Source organism: Coregonus lavaretus (assembly GCF_964263955.1).
Source record: "Coregonus lavaretus genome assembly, chromosome: 40".
NCBI classification, from domain to species: domain Eukaryota; kingdom Metazoa; phylum Chordata; class Actinopteri; order Salmoniformes; family Salmonidae; genus Coregonus; species Coregonus lavaretus.
In genome coordinates, this window is record NC_140027.1 from 5540661 (window position 1) to 5559822 (window position 19162).

The 19162-nt window shown below is 43.9% G+C and overlaps 1 protein-coding gene across 1 annotated transcript; it reads right to left on the reverse strand.

Annotated features, from left to right (window-relative positions):
- Nucleotides 1-1430: 1430 nt before the first annotated feature.
- On the reverse strand, nucleotides 1431-19073 carry LOC311113359 (platelet endothelial cell adhesion molecule-like; the record flags this gene model as incomplete). The annotated part of the gene is made up of 16 exons (XM_084156573.1): nucleotides 1431-1685; nucleotides 2710-2735; nucleotides 3568-3624; nucleotides 6547-6639; nucleotides 6792-6842; nucleotides 9602-9684; nucleotides 10139-10169; nucleotides 10272-10373; nucleotides 11330-11605; nucleotides 11770-12051; nucleotides 12873-13154; nucleotides 13558-13830; nucleotides 14103-14226; nucleotides 15798-15955; nucleotides 16161-16451; nucleotides 19013-19073. The coding sequence occupies 16 exons, from the start codon at nucleotides 19071-19073 to the stop codon at nucleotides 1578-1580; spliced, it is 2298 nt and encodes a 765-aa protein (XP_084012699.1). The 3' UTR covers nucleotides 1431-1577.
- Nucleotides 19074-19162: the final 89 nt, after the last annotated feature.

The window sequence follows — 19162 nt, forward strand, 5'->3', positions numbered from 1 at the left end:
CATTCGACTTTTAGTCACAAGATGGCGGAATCTACACACCAATAACTCCCCACAGCGAACGTCTGTGTAGAAGATAAGGCAGCAGCAACATTCTTGCACAAACGTCAGTATTTTTAAGAGGATGCTGCTCTCTACTGGCCATACTGAATATTACAATAATGATAGACCACTACGCTAGATACTGGTTACAATGGTGTTGTAATTTACAGGACTATTGTAACCATTGTCTGTTAATATAACGTTTTGCATAACACACCGTAATAAATATACGATACTCTAAGTTTAGAAAGATAATAAATACACTGCTCAAAAAAATAAAGGGAACACTAAAATAACACATCCTAGATCTGAATGAATGAAATAATCTTATTAAATACTTTTTTCTTTACATAGTTGAATGTGCTGACAACAAAATCACACAAAAATTATCAATGGAAATCAAATTTATCAACCCATGGAGGTCTGGATTTGGAGTCACCCTCAAAATTAAAGTGGAAAACCACACTACAGGCTGAACCAACTTTGATGTAATGTCCTTAAAACAAGTCAAAATGAGGCTCAGTAGTGTGTGTGGCCTCCACGTGCCTGTATGACCTCCCTACAACGCCTGGGCATGCTCCTGATGAGGTGGCGGATGGTCTCCTGAGGGATCTCCTCCCAGACCTGGACTAAAGCATCCGCCAACTCCTGGACAGTCTGTGGTGCAACGTGGCGTTGGTGGATGGAGCGAGACATGATGTCCCAGATGTGCTCAATTGGATTCAGGTCTGGGGAACGGGAGTGTGATTGACTTGGAGTTACATTGTGTTGTTTAAGTGTTCCCTTTATTTTTTTGAGCAGTGTATATATTTTTAATGTTTTAACATTACCTTGACATTACTGTGATCATTTTGTGTGTGATCTTACAATAACAGTAACTGCAGTAAACAGTAAGAACGTAATTTAAAACCATGTACAATACAGCATGTCTGAGTCACTTCAAACCTGACACTTTAGTCCCTCCAACTTTTGACACATTTGGACACAGCCTGGCAGGATGTGACATCACAGACATCATATACCATCAGGCTGAGCAGCTGGAGATGGGCAGCTCCTCTGTTTACATTCACTATTTTTTTCCATAGTGTGATTCAGGGATGGCCCTACTGGAGTGTGCCCTGGTTTGGGTGTGGACCCAGTCTAGTGACAGAGCGTAACGGTCATGCTGTCCATTTAGGAGATCAAAGGGAACTGATTGTAAACCTTACACAGTGGTTGAGGGAGGGGCCAGGCTAACTGAACTCTGGACCACCCTCTGTGGTTATGAGTCATGATATAAAGGTAAACAAAGACGAGAGTCTACAAGGAATGTCAGAACTATACAGTAAGTCCTAATTAGGATTTGTGATTTTATTTGGCTATAAAATTATGCAAAATATTTACAGCTTACATGAATCAACAATTTCCCTTATCGGTAAAATGTACAGAATAAAATAACGATATGGAAATAAGGAGTGTGGTTAAGGTCGGGGGCAGAGGTGGGGATAATTTAGTTTGTGGTCCTAGTGTAAGGGGTCGCGAGGGATCAGAGGTAACCTTTACTCCACAGGCACTGGGAGGTCATTGTTGTCCTGGTGATTTACCTCCAGCAGGGCCTGGTTGACCTCCGGTTGGTCACCGTTGAGATCGGCATACTCCACTGAACCCTGCTGAGACAACAGAGATCCCACTGAATATTGACACACTGTCCTGCTCAACACTGTCAATTATGTCAACACTGTCACAACGAAAGTCAAAACCGTATCTAACTTCAACACCATCACACACAGACAAGTCAACACCATAACGCAACCCAAAATGAAAACTGTGACAGCACCATTCTATACCATCACACATCCCATTTTAACACAATCTGATTCTCTCAAGGCAGGTGAAAATCCATCAACAAATGTGTTCCTCACAGAATACTACACTGTATTTCACCAAGGCTTCACAGAATACAAAACAATATTCTCCAGGGGCAGCTGCACACATTCAAAAACACACAATGAAATTCCTTTATCATTAAAACCACCTCACCACAACCTTGGCTGCTCCTCCTTTTCCATCAAGGAGTGAATTAACTGTCTTAAGTTTAGACCATCATGTCACATCCTGACTAGACTCATTATGTCAAATTCCCCTCTAAACAGATAACCCGGCCTTAGTTCCTCAGCTCCAAGTAAGGGCAAACAGTGTGGACTGTAATGATCCATCTGTAAATCACTGAAGGGCCTTGGTGAGGAACCAGAGGAGGACAGTGTGGCGGTTGAGGTTGAGCTGTGCATGGAGGTATAATTTGACTGGGCCTTTGGCTGCTGATCTCACTGGGCGATAGGGAAGGAAGCCCCAGCCCAAATTCCCTTTGTTCTTGTCTGGAAACTCTGACCGCAGCTTCCCTCTCCTGCACAGTGAAATTACTACTATCCAAGAGCCTCAGCCCACAGAGTGACTGGGGCTGGTTGGGAGAGGGAAGGAGGGAGGGAAAGTGGGAGAGAGGGAAGGAGGGAGGGAAAGAGGGATAGAGGGAAGGAGGGGGAGGTGTGCCCTGTGGCCTTGATTCTGTCACTCCTCACCCTTTTTGTCAGCTGGAGGAAAGGTCAGCTGTGGTTACTGAGTGTGTTAGCTTTCACTGTGCCTCACAGTCACAGCCAGCAAAATGTAAGACACTGAGACCCAAGCTGTACTTACATAGTCATAATGGTCACCAGGTGCACCTGGAAAACAAGACACAGGATCAGGGAGGAAGGACAACCACTAGTCCATTACAGAGATGACATTATACTGTATGACCTGCGTCTCTGTGTGTGTACTCTTTCATTTGATAAAGGAATGAGAGAACTATTACTACTCCCCAGTGCGTTAAAGGGCCTCTCATTCCTTTATGTGTATTCTTTTTTAGCCCAGCACCAGTATTCTCAAGTTCAGGATGTGCAGATCACCCTCCTGTTCCTCTTTCATTTGACCCATTGATTTGACCACATTCTGAGGTCATTGAATAATAATGTAATATTCTCTGAATTTATTCATCATGATGACTAATTTGACAGTTATGATAACCAGGCCTAGTTGCTGACTCATTGGTTCCCTTGAAGCAGGGCCCATTGTTGTACCACAACAGGTGTATAACTATGCCAGAAAGCATTAAGTGCAGTCCCTGCCCTCTTCCTAAACATCCACCCTTATCCATAACACTCACCAATTCACCAGTGATGAGAGTTACAAACGAAAGGTACGTTACATGTTTTATGTAAAATTTGGGTTAATAACGGTACATTTTCTCATGGACTGCTTCACTAACAAATTCAACTTGGATCACGTTCTAAAAACAGGAACTTCCTGCTAGCAGCAAGAGGAAATAGTCACCTTCATACAGACCACGCTGGTCCGGCAGTTCTGGATTCAATAATGAATACATCACCTTCCACCTCCTTTTACTCATTGGTGGTGGATGGGTTGAGTTAGCTCCATGCAATGTCAAGTGTTTTTTGAGACCTAGTTTAAAGAACTTTAGAAATGTAATCCATATTTACAGGGTGTTAGACTCACCTGTTGGGGAGTTCTGGACTTCACTGTACACAGTTTCTGTGCCTTTTCTCAGGGGAACTGCAAAACATAGAAACAAAATAATGTCACAATGTTTCACACTTGTATCACTTAAACATTGCTCATGGGCACACACACATTATATAACCACCATCAAACTATATACCTTCATTACAACTGTTACACATTTACTTGTTTGTCTCTTAGCAGATGCTCCATCTCTTGGCAAATCATTGTACTGGATACTTAAAGAAAGGGGCGCAACTTTCACTGTGGAAGGGTACGTGTCCCCCCCCACATTCTGAAATTGCATTTTTGTCCCCCCCAGTTTTATCATTAGAATGTGATACAAAACAAGGCAATGGTGTGCTTTAAGACCATGCGGACGCCTCCGAGCGGCGGGTAGGCTGTTTGGAGTGTTTATCCGACTGGATAATATATATTATATACACTACCAGTCAAAAGTTTGGACACATCTACTCATTCAAGGGTTTTCTTTATTTTTACATTGTAGAATAATAGTGAAGACATCAAAACTATGAAATAACACATATGGAATCATGTAGTAACCAAAAAAAGTGTTAAACAAATCAAAATATATTTTATATTTGAGATTCTTCAAATAGCCACCCTTTGCCTTGACAGCTTTGCACACTCTTGGCATTCTCTCAACCAGCTTCATGAGGTAGTCACCTGGAATGCATTTCAATTAACAGGTGTACCTTCTTAAAAGTTAATTTGTGGAATTTCTTTCCTTCTTAATGCGTTTGAGCCAATCAGTTGTGTTGTGACAAGGTAGGGGTGGTATACAGAAGATAGCCCTATTTGGTAAAAGACCAAGTCCATATTATGGCAAGAACAGCTCAAATAAGCAAAGAGAAACGACAGTCCATCATTACTTTAAGACATGAAGGTCAGTCAATACGGAACATTTCAAGAACTTTGAAAGTTTCTTCAAGTGCAGTCGCAAAAACCATCAAGTGCTATGATGAAACTGGCTCTCATGAGGACCGCCACAGGAATGGAAGACCCAGAGTTACCTCTGCTGCAGAGGATAAGTTCATTAGAGTTATCAGCCTCAAAAATTGCAGCCCAAAAAAATGCTTCACAGAGTTCAAGTCACAGACACATCTCAACATCAACTGTTCAGAGGAGACTGGTCATGGTCGAATTACTGCAAAGAAACCACTACTAAAGGACACCAATAAGAAGAAGACCTGCTTGGGCCAAGAAACACGAGCAATGGACATTAGATCAGTGGAAATGTGTCCTTTGGTCTGGAGTCCAAATTGGAGATTTTTGGTTCCAACCGCCGCGGTGTAGTTCCCACCGTAAAGCATGGATGAGGAGGTGTTATGGTGTGGGGGTGCTTTGCTGGTGACACTGTATGTGATTTTTTTTAAATTCAAGGCACACTTAACCAGCATGGCTACCACAGCATTCGGCAGCGATACACCATCCCATCTGGTTTGGGCTTAGTGGGACTATCATTTGTTTTTCAACAGGACAATGACCCAACACACCTCCAGGCTGTGTAAGAGCTATTTTACCAAGAAGGAGAGTGATGGAGTATTGCATGCGGAGATCATCCGTTCACCCACACCGCGTCTCACAAAGACACAGCGGTTGGAATAAAAAATCTCAAATTTGGACTCCAGACCAAAGGACAAATTTCCACCGGTCTAATGTCCATTATTCGTGTTTCTCTTCTTGTTATTGGTGTCCTTTAGTAGTGGTTTCTTTGCAGCAATTCGACCATGAAGGCCTGATTCACGCAGTCTCCTCTGAACAGTTGATGTTGAGATGCGTCTGTGACTTGAACTCTGTGAAGCATTTATTTGGAATGCAATTTCTGAGGCTGGTAACTCTAATGAACTTATCCTCTGCAGCAGAGGTAACTCTGGGTCTTCCATTCCTGTGGTGGTCCTCATGAGAGCCAGCTTCATCATAGCGTTTGAAGGTTTTTGCGATTGTACTTGAAGAAACTTTCAAAGTTCTTGACATTTTCCGTATTGACTGACCTTCATTTCTTAAAGTAATGGTGGACTGTCATTTCTCTTTGCTTATTTGAGCTGTTCTTGCCATAATATGGACTTGGTCTTTTACCAAATAGGGCTATCTTCTGTATACCCCACCTACCTTTTCACAACACAACTGATTGGCTCAAACGCATTAAGAAGGAAAGAAATTCCACAAATTAACTTTTAAGAAGGCACACCTGTTAATTGAAATGCATTCCAGGTGACTACCTCATGAAGCTGGTTGAGAGAATTCCAAGAGTGTGCAAAGCTGTCAAGGCAAAGGGTGGCTATTTGAAGAATCTCAAATATAAAATGTTGTTAAAATTTGTTTTGGTTACTACATGATTCCATATGTGTTATTTAATAGTTTTGATGTCTTCACTATTATTCTACAATGTAGAAAATGGTAAAAATAGAGAAAAACCCTGGAATGAGTAGGTGTGTCCAAACTTTTGACTGGTATTATATATATACATTTATATGTGTGTGTCCCTCACTTCTAAAACCAAAGTTGAGCCCATGCCTAAGGATATGCCCAACCAACTGCCATAGCAAACCCATGGGGGCCAACAGTGTATACTAATGGAGGGGGTTGGTATCGTAGAGAGTAGCCTGGCAATTAGTTCAGCCCTTCCTGTTTATTCGCCAGGAGATGTTTCTTGAAGCCTGATCACCATGGTTATCACCAACGGTTACTGTGGAGACACCTTAATTGTGGCCAATTAGACCCCCCTCCCCCCCCAGGAAATGGCGCTGTCTTATCAGCTGAAATAATGTCGGCAAAGCAAACCCTCTTGTGATGATTTGATATGAGTAAAGGGAGAGAATGAGAGAGGGAAAAGGTAGAGAAAGGACGATGAGAGGGAGAGCTGTTGTAGAAAAGGGGCGCTAGATAAAGGGAATAACCTTTATAGCCGGAGTGAAAAACTGGTGTGTGTGTGTGAGTGAGAGAGTGTGTGACCTCTGGCAGGGTCCACAGGCTGGCGGTGCACCACTTCAGTGTACTCCACATCAGGCTCATTATTAGACGCTGCACTGCTCTCCACATCACTGCCTGCACCAGGACAAGATACACATACATTCCATCACACAAAACAGCCCAAGAAGACAGAGGCAGATTTTAGACAACACAACTTGAAATCTATAAGCAACTTAGGTTATAACACTCTTTATGAACCCTCTATGGATGTACTCAGTTGGTCTCACCTGGGTCTACCGGCCTCTCGCTCCAGACACTTAGAGCAGCGTCCACTCCCACTGCAAGACACAAACACACAGATACACACAGACATAAAGCAATGCTCCCCGACACAAGCTAGGGGATTTAATGATCCAAGATTCCCAGTGAAGTTACTGCCCAGTGAAGTCAAATGACTGTTAGGTGTAACAGGAGATTGAGACTTGGGGCCCTATTAAATTAAAACCGTCAACCGGAAAGTTCCGAGGCGAGGTAAAACATTTTGTAGACCGTTATGTCTATTGTTTCACAAGTTACAAATGATTCCAACGCTTGAATGAATTTAAAATGTGAATTCCCCACTTTACATTTTTTATTGAATTGATCGGCGCCTTTAGTGGTTAGAACACCGTATGAGAACATACTGTAACAAAGGAGGAGTGGATATCAGGCCTCCATTTTGATTTCCACAGAGCTGTTCCGGTGCCTTATGCACACTGGCTACTGTTTGGTAAACAACAGGAACACAATAGCTCCCTGCAAAAACAACTTCCCATTACAACTTCCCATTCGTTAATGCAATCCCAGATTCTATCGAACCTCAGACTGGGCCTAAGTGATTCATTTCCTCCACCTGCTGCCTGCATTCAAACTCAACTGGCCTGAAACAAACAGTCTGCCCCAAAGTCCACTATTTAACAAACCCCCTTTTATAAATGGATGGAGCCAACATAGGAAATTCCACATAGACGCTATTGTTTCAGTATTCCAGCAAGGCAACCTTAGCTAGTACACTCCTTTAGGGGTGTTGCGTCTTAATGTACTTTAGCCAACATATTAAGATACTAATATACACTGAATGTAGAAAACATTAAGAACAGCTTCCTAATATTGAGATGCACCCCCTTTTGCCCTCAGAACAGCCTCAATTCGTCGGGGCATGGACTCTACATGGTGTCGAAAGCGTTCCACAGGGATTTGCGGCCCAAGTTGACTCAAATGTTTCCCACAGTTGTGTCAAGTTGGCTGGATGTCCTTTGGGTGGTGGACCATTCTTGATACACACGGAAAACTATTGCGCGTGAAAAACCCAGCAGCGTTGCATTTCTTGACAAACCGGTGTGCCTGGCACCTACTACCATACCCCGTTCAAAGGCACTCAAATCTTTTGTCTTGCCCATTCACCCTCTGAATGGCACACATGCACAATCCATGTCTCAATTGTCTCAAGGCTTAGAAATCCTTCTTTAACCGGTCTCCTCCCCTTCATCTACACTGATTGAAGTGGATTTAACAAGTGACATCAATAAGGGATCATAGCTTTCACCTGGATTCACCTGGTCAGTCTATGTCATGGAAATAGCAGGTGTCACTAATGTTTAGTACACTCAGTGCCGCTACACAGCATTATAGAAATTCATTGGTATCTATGAAAAGAAAATGCACGGTATTGACACATTGCTAAATAAAACCAACTTTTTATTCTAGAAGTGCTTCTTCAAAATCAATCAATTAACCAACCCAAATATACATACACACATTTCTATTGATGATCCTCTAGTCTAGTGTATATACAGCATCAGATCTATGCATTTAGACATGCACACATTGTTTTTGGACAAACAGACAATTAGAGAAATGGGCTAGTTCCATCATTCGATAGACATGCAGTCAGACAGGGAGACAGACAGACGGACAGACACAGTGAGGTGAGAACACAGGACAAAGACATTGTGTTGATAATGACAGGAAAGTACATCTCTTCCAGACAGCAGCAGGAGAGGAGAGGGAGCAATGGGGCCAGTTCAACTGTCTGTCACTGATGTTGGCAACAAGCCCCTTGGTGTCGGCCATCTTGTGTCCACTACACCTGTACCCTTTGAAATGACATCTACAACACATAACAAAGAAGACAATATTTCTCAAAGGAAGACATTTTGGCCATTCTTCCCTCTCTAAAAAGTATGTGGGAATTTTGTTTGTTTGAGCCACTGTTCCAATTGTTGTTATCCTTGTTTTTCGTCCCATATACCCCTTTATTCAACCAAGTGGTGCAAAATGTTTGTTATTTTTTGGTTCAAACCAAAAAAGTCCCTGCCTCTGTGGGGTTTCTCTACACTGTTGCTGGGAGACTGTAGCTGCTCCTGTTGCTGATGTCAGCAGGAAGTGATGCCACACTATCTCGCGTCCCATTGGTCGCTCTCCCCTCCATGCCGTCAAAGGGTGGCACTGCGTCTGTAATAAGATGATATGGCCACTCTCAACAAATACTCAACACCCGACACAATCACTACTGAACACAGCTACCCTGTAGCTAGCTACATCTTGCAAACCACTGCAGAATCTGCACATCTAATGAGGCATGTTTGCTGGAGTAAAACATCAATTGTTAAGACCTGCATCGATTTGTATATAAGGAACTAAGCTACTTTTCCTGTCTAAACACACACACACTGCAAGCTTCTCTGCCATGTCCTCTCTCATGCATTCCAAGTTGCACAGGATGTCTACAGCTGGACAATAAGACGATGCATTTTTGTTCCTCTAACAGGAAAACATGAGGAGAGGAGATGCAGAGAGTTAAGAAAACAAAGTCACCTAAGGTCACCTCAGAGACTCCTACATGCACACAGTACAGGTGTCATGGTATGGACTGACATTAGGATGACAACTTCTGACACCAACATGCTACAAGCAGCTAGCATGCTAACAGCTAGCATGAAATGGAACACACGAATGGGGCGTGAGACAGACGCAGGCAGTTAAATGTCTGTTATGGTTCGAAGCATGACGATAGGTCAAGACGGAACACACAGGAGAGAGTAGGAAAACAGGCTACCTTTGGGAGGGTTATAAACCTCCATAGTGCTGTGGGTAAGACTCACTGTTAGAGAGTCAGCTGATTTAGGGCTCGAAGGCTTTCTGAGAAATTGTGAAAATAAAGTCAGCGTTGGCAGTGACACAACGAGAGATCATTTCTTAATTGTAGGACCCTTAAAGCTTATTAAAGGGATAGTTAATTCATTATAAAATCAAAGGTTGTTAAATGTTTTCAGATCACACCTAAAATGAAATGGTGCTTATCATTCACTTTTATTTGGGATTGAGGCATATGGCCGGATCTACATAACATATACCATGGATGAATCTTGTCAACAGACCACTTTCAAGATCTGAAAACATCTGACAAACTTTTCATTTTGGAGTGAACTATCCCTTTAAGGCCCATTTGGGTGTGCTGTATATGTCAACATAGTGCTAAGCATTGATCAAAAACCATTGGCGCCAGCTAATGCTATCATCCTAGATAGCCACCATCACAGAAAACTACTTGTGTGTTGTATTCAGAGCAAAGCAAATAGGCAAGCCAACTCACACTGACAGTTCAGCTGCGTTCTCTCTTTTACCTATACAATAAAGAGAAGGGGAGGAGAGAGAGAAGAGGTTGTTCATACATAGTCAGACACCAGCAAAGGCCTGTGTTGCTGGGGGACTGTAGGTCTCTCTACCTCTCTTGGAATTGTAACGCAGCACGCAGCCGAGGACCAGGACAGCCACCACCAGCAGACAGCAGGCCACGATCAAACCTTTCTTCCACATTGCCATCTTCACTGTAGAGAGAAAGGGAGAGAGAGAGAGGAAGGGAGGAAAAGGGAGAGTGGGAGAGGTAGGGAGAGAGATGCAGGGAGAGGGGGGAGGTAGTCAGGGTGTTTGTGAGAGGCAAAGGGTAAAGGTTAAAAGAAAGTTAGGGTGGGTGGAGATGAGGACAGAGTGGAGAGAGGGGACAGAGGATGATGGTTGAAAGAGGGAGAGAGAAAAAGTCAATCTTAAAGTTCAGAGTCAAACGTCCATCTGCTTCCTCCTCTTGGGGTCTGAACTTAAGTGTTCCCTTCATTTCCCCTCTCCTCCTCATCCCCCTATCCTCTGCCTTGCCACTGTAGCTGCTGTAGTGCCAATATGGGGACTGAAGCAGGCTGGGTCTAATTGCTCTGGCTAATGAGTGCTAGCCACGTCGTGCTGAGGAGTCACGTTCCATGGGAGCCTAGCGCGTCGCCACTAGCATCCGGATTGACGTTGTGCTCTCGCGTTAGCCGTCGGCGCTAACCACACCACAGGACATAGATGTCAGAGTGGCTACGGGCCAAGGTTAGCTTAGCGGCAGGGTATTTAGCGTGGCTCATGCTAATCAACGCCACAGCAGAGGAGCTCATTGGGGTTTATTAATAGGCTTGCTGGCAGGCACTGGGGTGGAGGGATCAGATAAAGATTGAAGAAGACCCAAACTTGTCAGTTGTCACTGAAGCAGCCCCTGAAGAGTGTCGTGAGAAGAACAAAGCTGTCGCTACTGGTCCAAAGCAGAGGGTCTTTAGTTTTTACACAAGTGGTACTGTGAAAGCAAATGAAGCTAGACTGCTGCATTCAGTAAGAGTAGTAAAGAAATGTATGTCTCTATGGTGGAGTGTGTGGACTCCCACTGTGTGGTGTTTGCCTGTCTCTCAACCTATTGTGATAAGTACAGCAGGGCCTTGCATATCACTGTACATGTGTGTGTGTGCATAACTCTCACCAACTACAGTGACTAGCTGGCTCTGGACCATGTTAGCGTAGTTGATGGCCTCGCAGTAGTAGTTGCCACTGTGCTCATTGCCCACTCCCTTGATCTGGTGGGACGCGCTGGATTGGGTTGAGGTGGTGGTGAACAGGGGCTTGACGTTGCCTCTTCGGTACCACTTAAAGGTGACGGGCGGGGAACCTTCCACCCCACAGATCAGGTACATCTCATCTCCCTCTGCGACCTCCGACAGGTCTGGGAGGACGGTGAGTCCTGGATTGGACAGAGGCACTGGGAGAGGGAGTGGCTAGTGTTAGGTGGTGTGGAGGTTGGTGGTGTAATGATACATCAAGGTATTTCTGATTATTAAATAATAAGTGTCCAATAATGCTACAATCCAATGAAGCATGAATGTGCTCAGTGTTGTATACCATTCCATACTTTAACAGGCTCACCTATGACTGTGGTGTTGAGTTTGTTGCTGACCAACGCGTCGACTTTGGGGTTGTTCTGCGCCTCGCATTTATAATCCTGTATGTCGCTGTAGTGCTGGATGGTGATAGGGAAGACGGCCTGGTGATGTGGCTGCTGCACGGTGGTTGAGTTAACCTCAGAATACTTCTTCCACAAGGTGTACTTGATGGGTAGGCTTCCTCGGTCTGAGTGACAGCGCACCTGGAAGGGCTTTCCCACGATCACTCTGCCATTGGCCGTTATATCCGGTTTACTGACCAGAACTGGGGAAAGAACAGAACAAGGAAAGTGACTGAAATTACAAAATGGACTGTTAATGTGGAGAGGTCCAATGACATCACCAATGACATCATCAACATTACTTAGCAGCTACACGTATGACTAAACTTTGACTCAAAGATTGTATCTGAGTCAAGGTTGAAATGTAAAACAATTTCCCAAACTGTCATTTTTGATTGGAGTTCCCCTTTAATATCATATTGTTGTGAGAGATACTTTATCCATACAGGTTATCAGCATATCCTTATGATATCCTTATTTTACCAGGTAAGTTGACTGAGAACACATTCTCATTTACAGCAACGACCTTGGGAATAGTTACATGGGACAGGAGGGGGGATGAATGAGCCAATTGGAAGCTGGGGATGATCAGGTGACAATGATGGTATGAGGGCCAGATTGGGAATTTAGCTAGGACACTGGAGTAAACACCCCTACACTTACGTTAAGTGCCATGGGACCTTTAGTGACCACAGAGAGTCAGGACACCCGTTTAACGTCCCATCTGAAAGACTGCATCCTACACAGGGCAATGTCCCCAATCACTGCCCTGTGGCATTGGGATATTTTTTTTTAGACCAGAGGAAAGAATGCATCCTACTGTCCCTCCAACACCACTTCCAGAAGCATCTGGTCTCCCATCCAGGGACCGACCAGGACCAACCCTGCTTAGCTTCAGAAGCAAACCAGCAGTGGAATGCAGAGTGGTATGCTGCTGGCGATTAACTAAATTAATTTATTCAAAGACAAGTCAGATTGACTAACTTTGGGTCACACATAAAAGCCTTATGTGCAGTAGTCATACCTTTTGCTTGGACAGGCAGCTTTGCACTGTACTTGGAGATCAACTTGGCATCTGCTTTACATGAGTAATTCCCACTCAGGTTCCGTAACCCCACAGGGACAACATATATCCCATTGAAGCTGCCTGGCGTCAGGTTGTAATTGTCTATGTAAATGGTGTATTTCACATCCTGAGCGCTGATTCTGTCAGAGGAGTAGTTGGCACTCTTGCAGGTTAACGTGAGTTTCTCCCTTTCAAACACCTCTGTCGGATATATGGTCAGGACTGGCTGGGAAAACAGTTCTGTTGGGTAAAACATTGATTACTCACTCTTGTAGGCTGAGTACATGTAAGAACATTCACGAGAAATGTTGTGATCAACATTGATAAGCGTCATAGGTTGATAACAAAAAAAGAATAGCTGTGAATAGGGTTGGAAAATTCCAGGCACTTTTCCCAAAATGGCCAGGTTTTTCCAGAAATCCTGGTTGGAGGATTCTGGATTTCCTGTTTATTCCCTCCTGATTCCAGGAATCTTCCAACCAGGATTTCTGGAAAACCTAGGAATTTGAGGAAAGATCACCAGAATGTTTTACCCTAGCTTGGTTTTAAACTGATAGAGCAGATAATAGCTTTTTGATAAGCTTTTTTCAACAGCTAACACCACATTCTACATTTCAGATTAGTTATAAATCCATTCACTCACCTGTAATCGTCACGTTTTTCGTTGCTCGCTTGACTACATTTCCCATCTCCAAACTGCATTCAAACTCCCCAGAGTGCTCGGCCAGGGCTCTCATGCTGTGGTTGGCTTTACTCTGACCAGTACTCAGCAGATTCAGTCCCTTGCTCAGGTAGACTTTGAGCCCAGAGCTGTTCTGTAGGTTACCACTGACACTGCAGGAGATGTCCAGATTGTCCCCTTCGATGATCTTTGATCCGTGTGGTCGGACAGAGATTACAGGTGTGATGAACAGCTCTGGAGGACAAAAAGAGGAAAATTGGTCTGGAAACATAAGGTTGAAACCGAGATACTTTTCCCAGACACGTTCTATGAAGTTTAGGACATGGTTAAAATGATTAGAGATTAATTGAGATTGAGAACAGTAGGGGCTAGTTTCCCAGACACAGATTAAATGTGGTCCTGGACAAAAAAATATATTTTGAATGAGAATCTCCACTGAAAGTGTGTTTCAGTCCAAGACTAGGCTTATCCTGTGACTTGGAAACCGGCCCTAGATGTTCACCCACCATTTACAGTGACCGCCACATTGTTGCTGGCATTGGATCGTACCGAGTCTGGCAGCAGTATGACCCTGTAGTCACAGTGTAGCTTGCGGTCGCCAGCGTTGTTGAACCGCAGCCTAGTCTCCACCTGGTTGGTCATAATAATATAACAATGTTAACTACAAAAGGACATTTCCTAAAGTAACAGTACCAGTCAAATGTTTGGACACAACTATGAAATAACACATGGAATCATGTAGTAACCAAAAAAGTGTTAAACAAATCAAAATGTATTTTATATGATATTCTTCAAAGTAGCCACCCTTTGCCTTGATGACAGCTTTGCACACTCTTGGCATTCTCTCAACCAGCTTCATGAGGTAGTCACCTGGAATGCATTTCAATTAACGGGTGTGCCTTCTTAAAAGTTAATTTGTGGAATTTATTTCCTTCTTAATACGTTTGTGCCAATCAGTTGTGTTGTGACAAGGTAGGGGGGGGGGGTATACAGAAGATATCCCTATTTGGTAAAATACCAAGTCCATATTATGGCAAGAACAGCTCAAATAAGCAAAGTGAAACGACAGTCCATCTTTACTTTAAGACATGAGGTCAGTCAATCCGGAAAATGTCAAGAACTTTGAAAGTCGCAAAAACCATCAAGCGCTATGATGAAAATGGCTCTCACGAGGACCGCCACAGGAAAGGAAGACCCAGAGTTACCTCTGCTGCAGAGGATACGTTCATTAGAGTTACCAGCCTCAGAAATTGCAGCCCAAATAAATGCTTCACAGAGTTCAACAGTTCAGAGGAGACTGCGTGAATCAGGCCTTCATGGTCGAATTGCTGCAAAGAAACCACTACTAAAGGACACCAATAACAAGAAGAGAAACACGAGCAATGGACATTAGACTGGTGGAAATTTGTCCTTTGGTCTGATGAGTCCAAATTTGAGATTTTTGGTTCCAACCGCCGTGTCTTTGTGAGACGCAGAGTAGGTGAACGGATGATCTCCGCATGTGTGGTTCCCATTGTGAAGCATGGAGGAGGTGTGATGGTGCTTTGCTGGTGACAATGTCTGTGATTTATTTAGAATTCAAGGCACACTTAACCAGCATGGCTACCAGAGCATTCTGCACTGATACGCCATCCCATCTGGTTTGGGCTTAGTGGGACTATCATTTGTTTTTCATCAGGACAATGACCCAACACACCTCCAGGCTGTGTAAGGGCTATTTGACCAAGAAGGAGAGTGATGGAGTGCTGCATCAGATGACCTGGCCTCCACAATCACCCGACCTCAACCCAATTTAGATGGTTTGGGATGAGTCGGACGGCAGGGTGAAGGAAAGCAGCCAACAAGTGCTCCGCGTATGTGGGAACTCCTTCAAGACTGTTGGAAAAGCATTCCAGGTGAAGCTGGATGAGAGAATGCCAAGAGTGTGCAAAGCTGTCATCAAGGCAAAGGCTGGCTACGTTGAAGAATCTAACATATATTTTGATTTGTTTAACACTTTTTTTGTTACTTCATGATTCCATATGTGTTATTTCATAGTTTTGATGTCTTCACTATTATTCTACAAGGTAGAAACTAGTAAAAATAAAGAAAAACCTGTTGAATGAGTAGGTGTGTCCAAACTTTTGACTGGAGCTGTATGTTTGGGAAATAAGTTGTAGTGGGGTAAAAAACCTTAGCAAGCACACTCAATATTAACACACATGGTTGGTGTTGACCATCTGCTCATGGAGGTCCTTGGAGTCCTCATAGAAGTAGAAGACAATAGTGCCGGACTCCTCAGGGGCCGTACACCAAACGGTCACCTCCTCTCCCTCGCTGAACACACGCTTGTCGATGCTGAGGACTGGCGTCTGCAGGCCTGGATGGACACGAGTATGAGTGAAGGCACGCAGACATGCACAGATAAAACACATGCCATAGGCACACAGAGTTACAGGAAACTACATTCACACAGGAGACCAGTATTTTTATTGTCACATGTGCAGGATACAGCAGGTGTAAAACAGTACAGTGAAATGCTTAACTTGCGAGCTTTTCAGTCTATAACGGAGAGGAGCACTAACCTGTCACAGTCAGTTTCTCAGAGTTGCTGCTTAGCTCCTTGCCCTGTATGTTCACCTTGCATTTGTACTTCCCAGTGTTGGCCACTCTGGCCATGCGCAGAGAGTAGAGTAGATCCTCGGTGGTGGTGGTGTTCTTAGTGTACACCACGGTGTTGTCCTTGTAGATGGTGTATTCACGGTTCAGGAACCCAGAGCTGCTGACTAAGGCCTGGCAGCGTACCGTCACGATGGTACCCCGGGAGACGGTTTTGCTGGGCTCGAGAGTCAGGGTGACACTTCGGATGGTGAACACTGAAGAAAGAACTCAACGTCAATGCTCTGACTGATCAAACATTCTGTATGAAAAAGTCCTATAAAACAAGCCTGTGTGATCTTGTACCAAAGCACATTATCTAGTGAATTCATACACTTGGTAGTGGCATGAATCTGCTCACTGAGGCAAAAAATACATCTCCATAGTAAGAGAATAGTGCAATAAAAACAGTTCTACAGTGAGGGAAAAAAGTATTTGATCCCCTGCTGATTTTGTACGTTTGCCCACTGACAAAGACATTATCAGTCTATAATTTTAATGGTAGGTTTATTTGAACAGTGAGAGACAGAATAACAAAAAAAAATCCTGAAAAATGCATGTAAGAATTTTTATAAATTGAGTTGCATTTTAATGAGGGAAATAAGTATTTGACCCCTCTGCAAAACATGACTTAGTACTTGGTGGCAAAACCCTTGTTGGCAATCACAGAGGTCAGACGTTTCTTGTAGTTGACCACCAGGTTTGCACACATCTCAGGAGGGATTTTGTCCCACTCCTCTTTGCAGAGCTTCTCCAAGTCATTAAGGTTTCGAGGCTGACGTTTGGCAACTCGAACCTTCAGCTGCCTCCACAGATTTTCTATGGGATTAAGGTTTGGAGACTGGCTAGGCCACTCCAGGACCTTAATGTGCTTCTTCTTTTCAGTCCTTCACGGCGTAGTATGTTACCAATTGTTTTCTTGGTGACTTGAGATCATTGACAAGATCCTTCCGTGTAGTTCTGGGCTGATTCCTCACCGTTCTCATGATCATTGCAACTCCACGAGGTGAGATCTTGCATGGAGCCCCAGGCCGAGGGAGATTGACAGTTATTTTGTGTTTCTTCCATTTGCGAATAATCGCACCAACTGTTGTCACCTTCTCACCAAGCTGCTTGGCAATGGTCTTGTAGCCCATTCCAGCCTTGTGTAGGTCTACAATCTTGTCCCTGACATGCTTGGAGAGCTCTTTGGTCTTGGCCATGGTGGAGAGTTTGGAATCTGATTGATTGATTGCTTCTGTGGACAGGTGTCTTTAATACAGGTAACAAGCTGAGATTAGGAGCACTCCCTTTAAGAGTGTGCTCCTAATCTCAGCTCGTTACCTGTATAAAAGACACCTGGGTGCCAGAAATCTTTCTGATTGAGAGGGGGTCAAATACTTATTTCCCTCATTAAAATGCAAATCAATTTATAACATTTCTGACATGCGTTTTTCTGGATTTGTTTGTTGTTATTCTGTCTCCCACTGTTCAAATAAACCTACCATTAAAATTATAGACTGATCATGTCTTTGTCAGTGGGCAAACGTACAAAATCAGCAGGGGATCAAATACTTTTTTCCCTCACTGTATATAGCTAGTCATCTTAAAGCTCCAAGATACTCAGGAGATGGAATCACTCACACCAATGAATTGGACATAAACACAGACCCTCAACAAAAACAACACACAGAGTATTTTGATTCAGTGCTTGCTGATAGTGAACTGTTTTCCCACGTTTGTCCGCCACAGAGTGCTTCTCTAGATAAAGGGGCCTCCCAGTGGGGTCTAGTGTAGGCACGCATGACTGTAAGTCGCTTTGGATAAAAGCGTCTGCTAAATGGCATATTATTATTATAGTGCGGAGCGGGCAGTTCTGTCAGGTTGAGACCCCTAGTCCGGGGGGCTCCCGTCCCGAGGGGGACGTCCCAGTAAACAGACCCCCGCCAGCCAGAGGAAGGAAAAGCATTTTGTTAAACAAACAGGCAAACAGACCCCTCGCTATTTTAGCCACCGCCGTCCCCACCCAACGTCACTCAGCAGGGCCCGGCGCGACCGAGGGGAAAACCACTGATAGGGGGGCAGAGGGTAGTGAGCAGTGCCAACCATTGCACGAGCCATAGCGGACCCCCATGGAAAGGGTGTGTGACTACTGACCAGTCTTGGCAAAGCCAATAAGTCAACTTTCCTGCTTAGAATAGGGGTATTCTGCTTTTCCAAGTACAGAATTGCTAATCTCGGTATGGTCAGGATAAGGTGTCCATCTCTACCACTGGCTAGCTGGCCTCATTCCTCTCCCCAGTGCCTGGCTTTTTTCCCTGTCCTAACAGCAGGAGAAGGCGTGTGACACTGCTAACAAATTAGTTCCCAAAGCCTTCCTCCACAACTTTTCCACAGTCTCAGACTCCAAAACAGTGAAAACACTGATAAGACAACAAGATCCAGGGACCATTCTCATAGGATTCCCTGTTATGGTATTTCCAGTGCGTCAATACAGTTTAACCTGTGTTGATACTACGATTAGGGTATATCAGTCACCTCTCAGTATAAGATATGTCTTAGTAAAACAGGCCCATAGTGTTAGAAAGATGTAGATAAGCAAGAACGTCCAGTCCCAATGCACACTATCTACGAATACACCAACTTTCACAGAAAGGAGAAACAAAACAATAGCTGAATAGATACAAAAGAATAACCTGAAATACACTCAGAGTTCCATTGTTTTGATAACTGTACCCACTGCACTCTTGACAATCCCATTTTAAGAATCTCCTCAAGAACAGAACACTTTAATACTTACATGCCTGTGATTCCGCCACCTGGCCTGGATGGAACAGGAGGGAAAAAAACACACAGTACATCAACATAAAGAAAATCCATACTTCCTTATTTCCCCACACAATCCAAAACCCTCCCAAAGGTAGATTATCATCAAGCTTCATTACAGGTG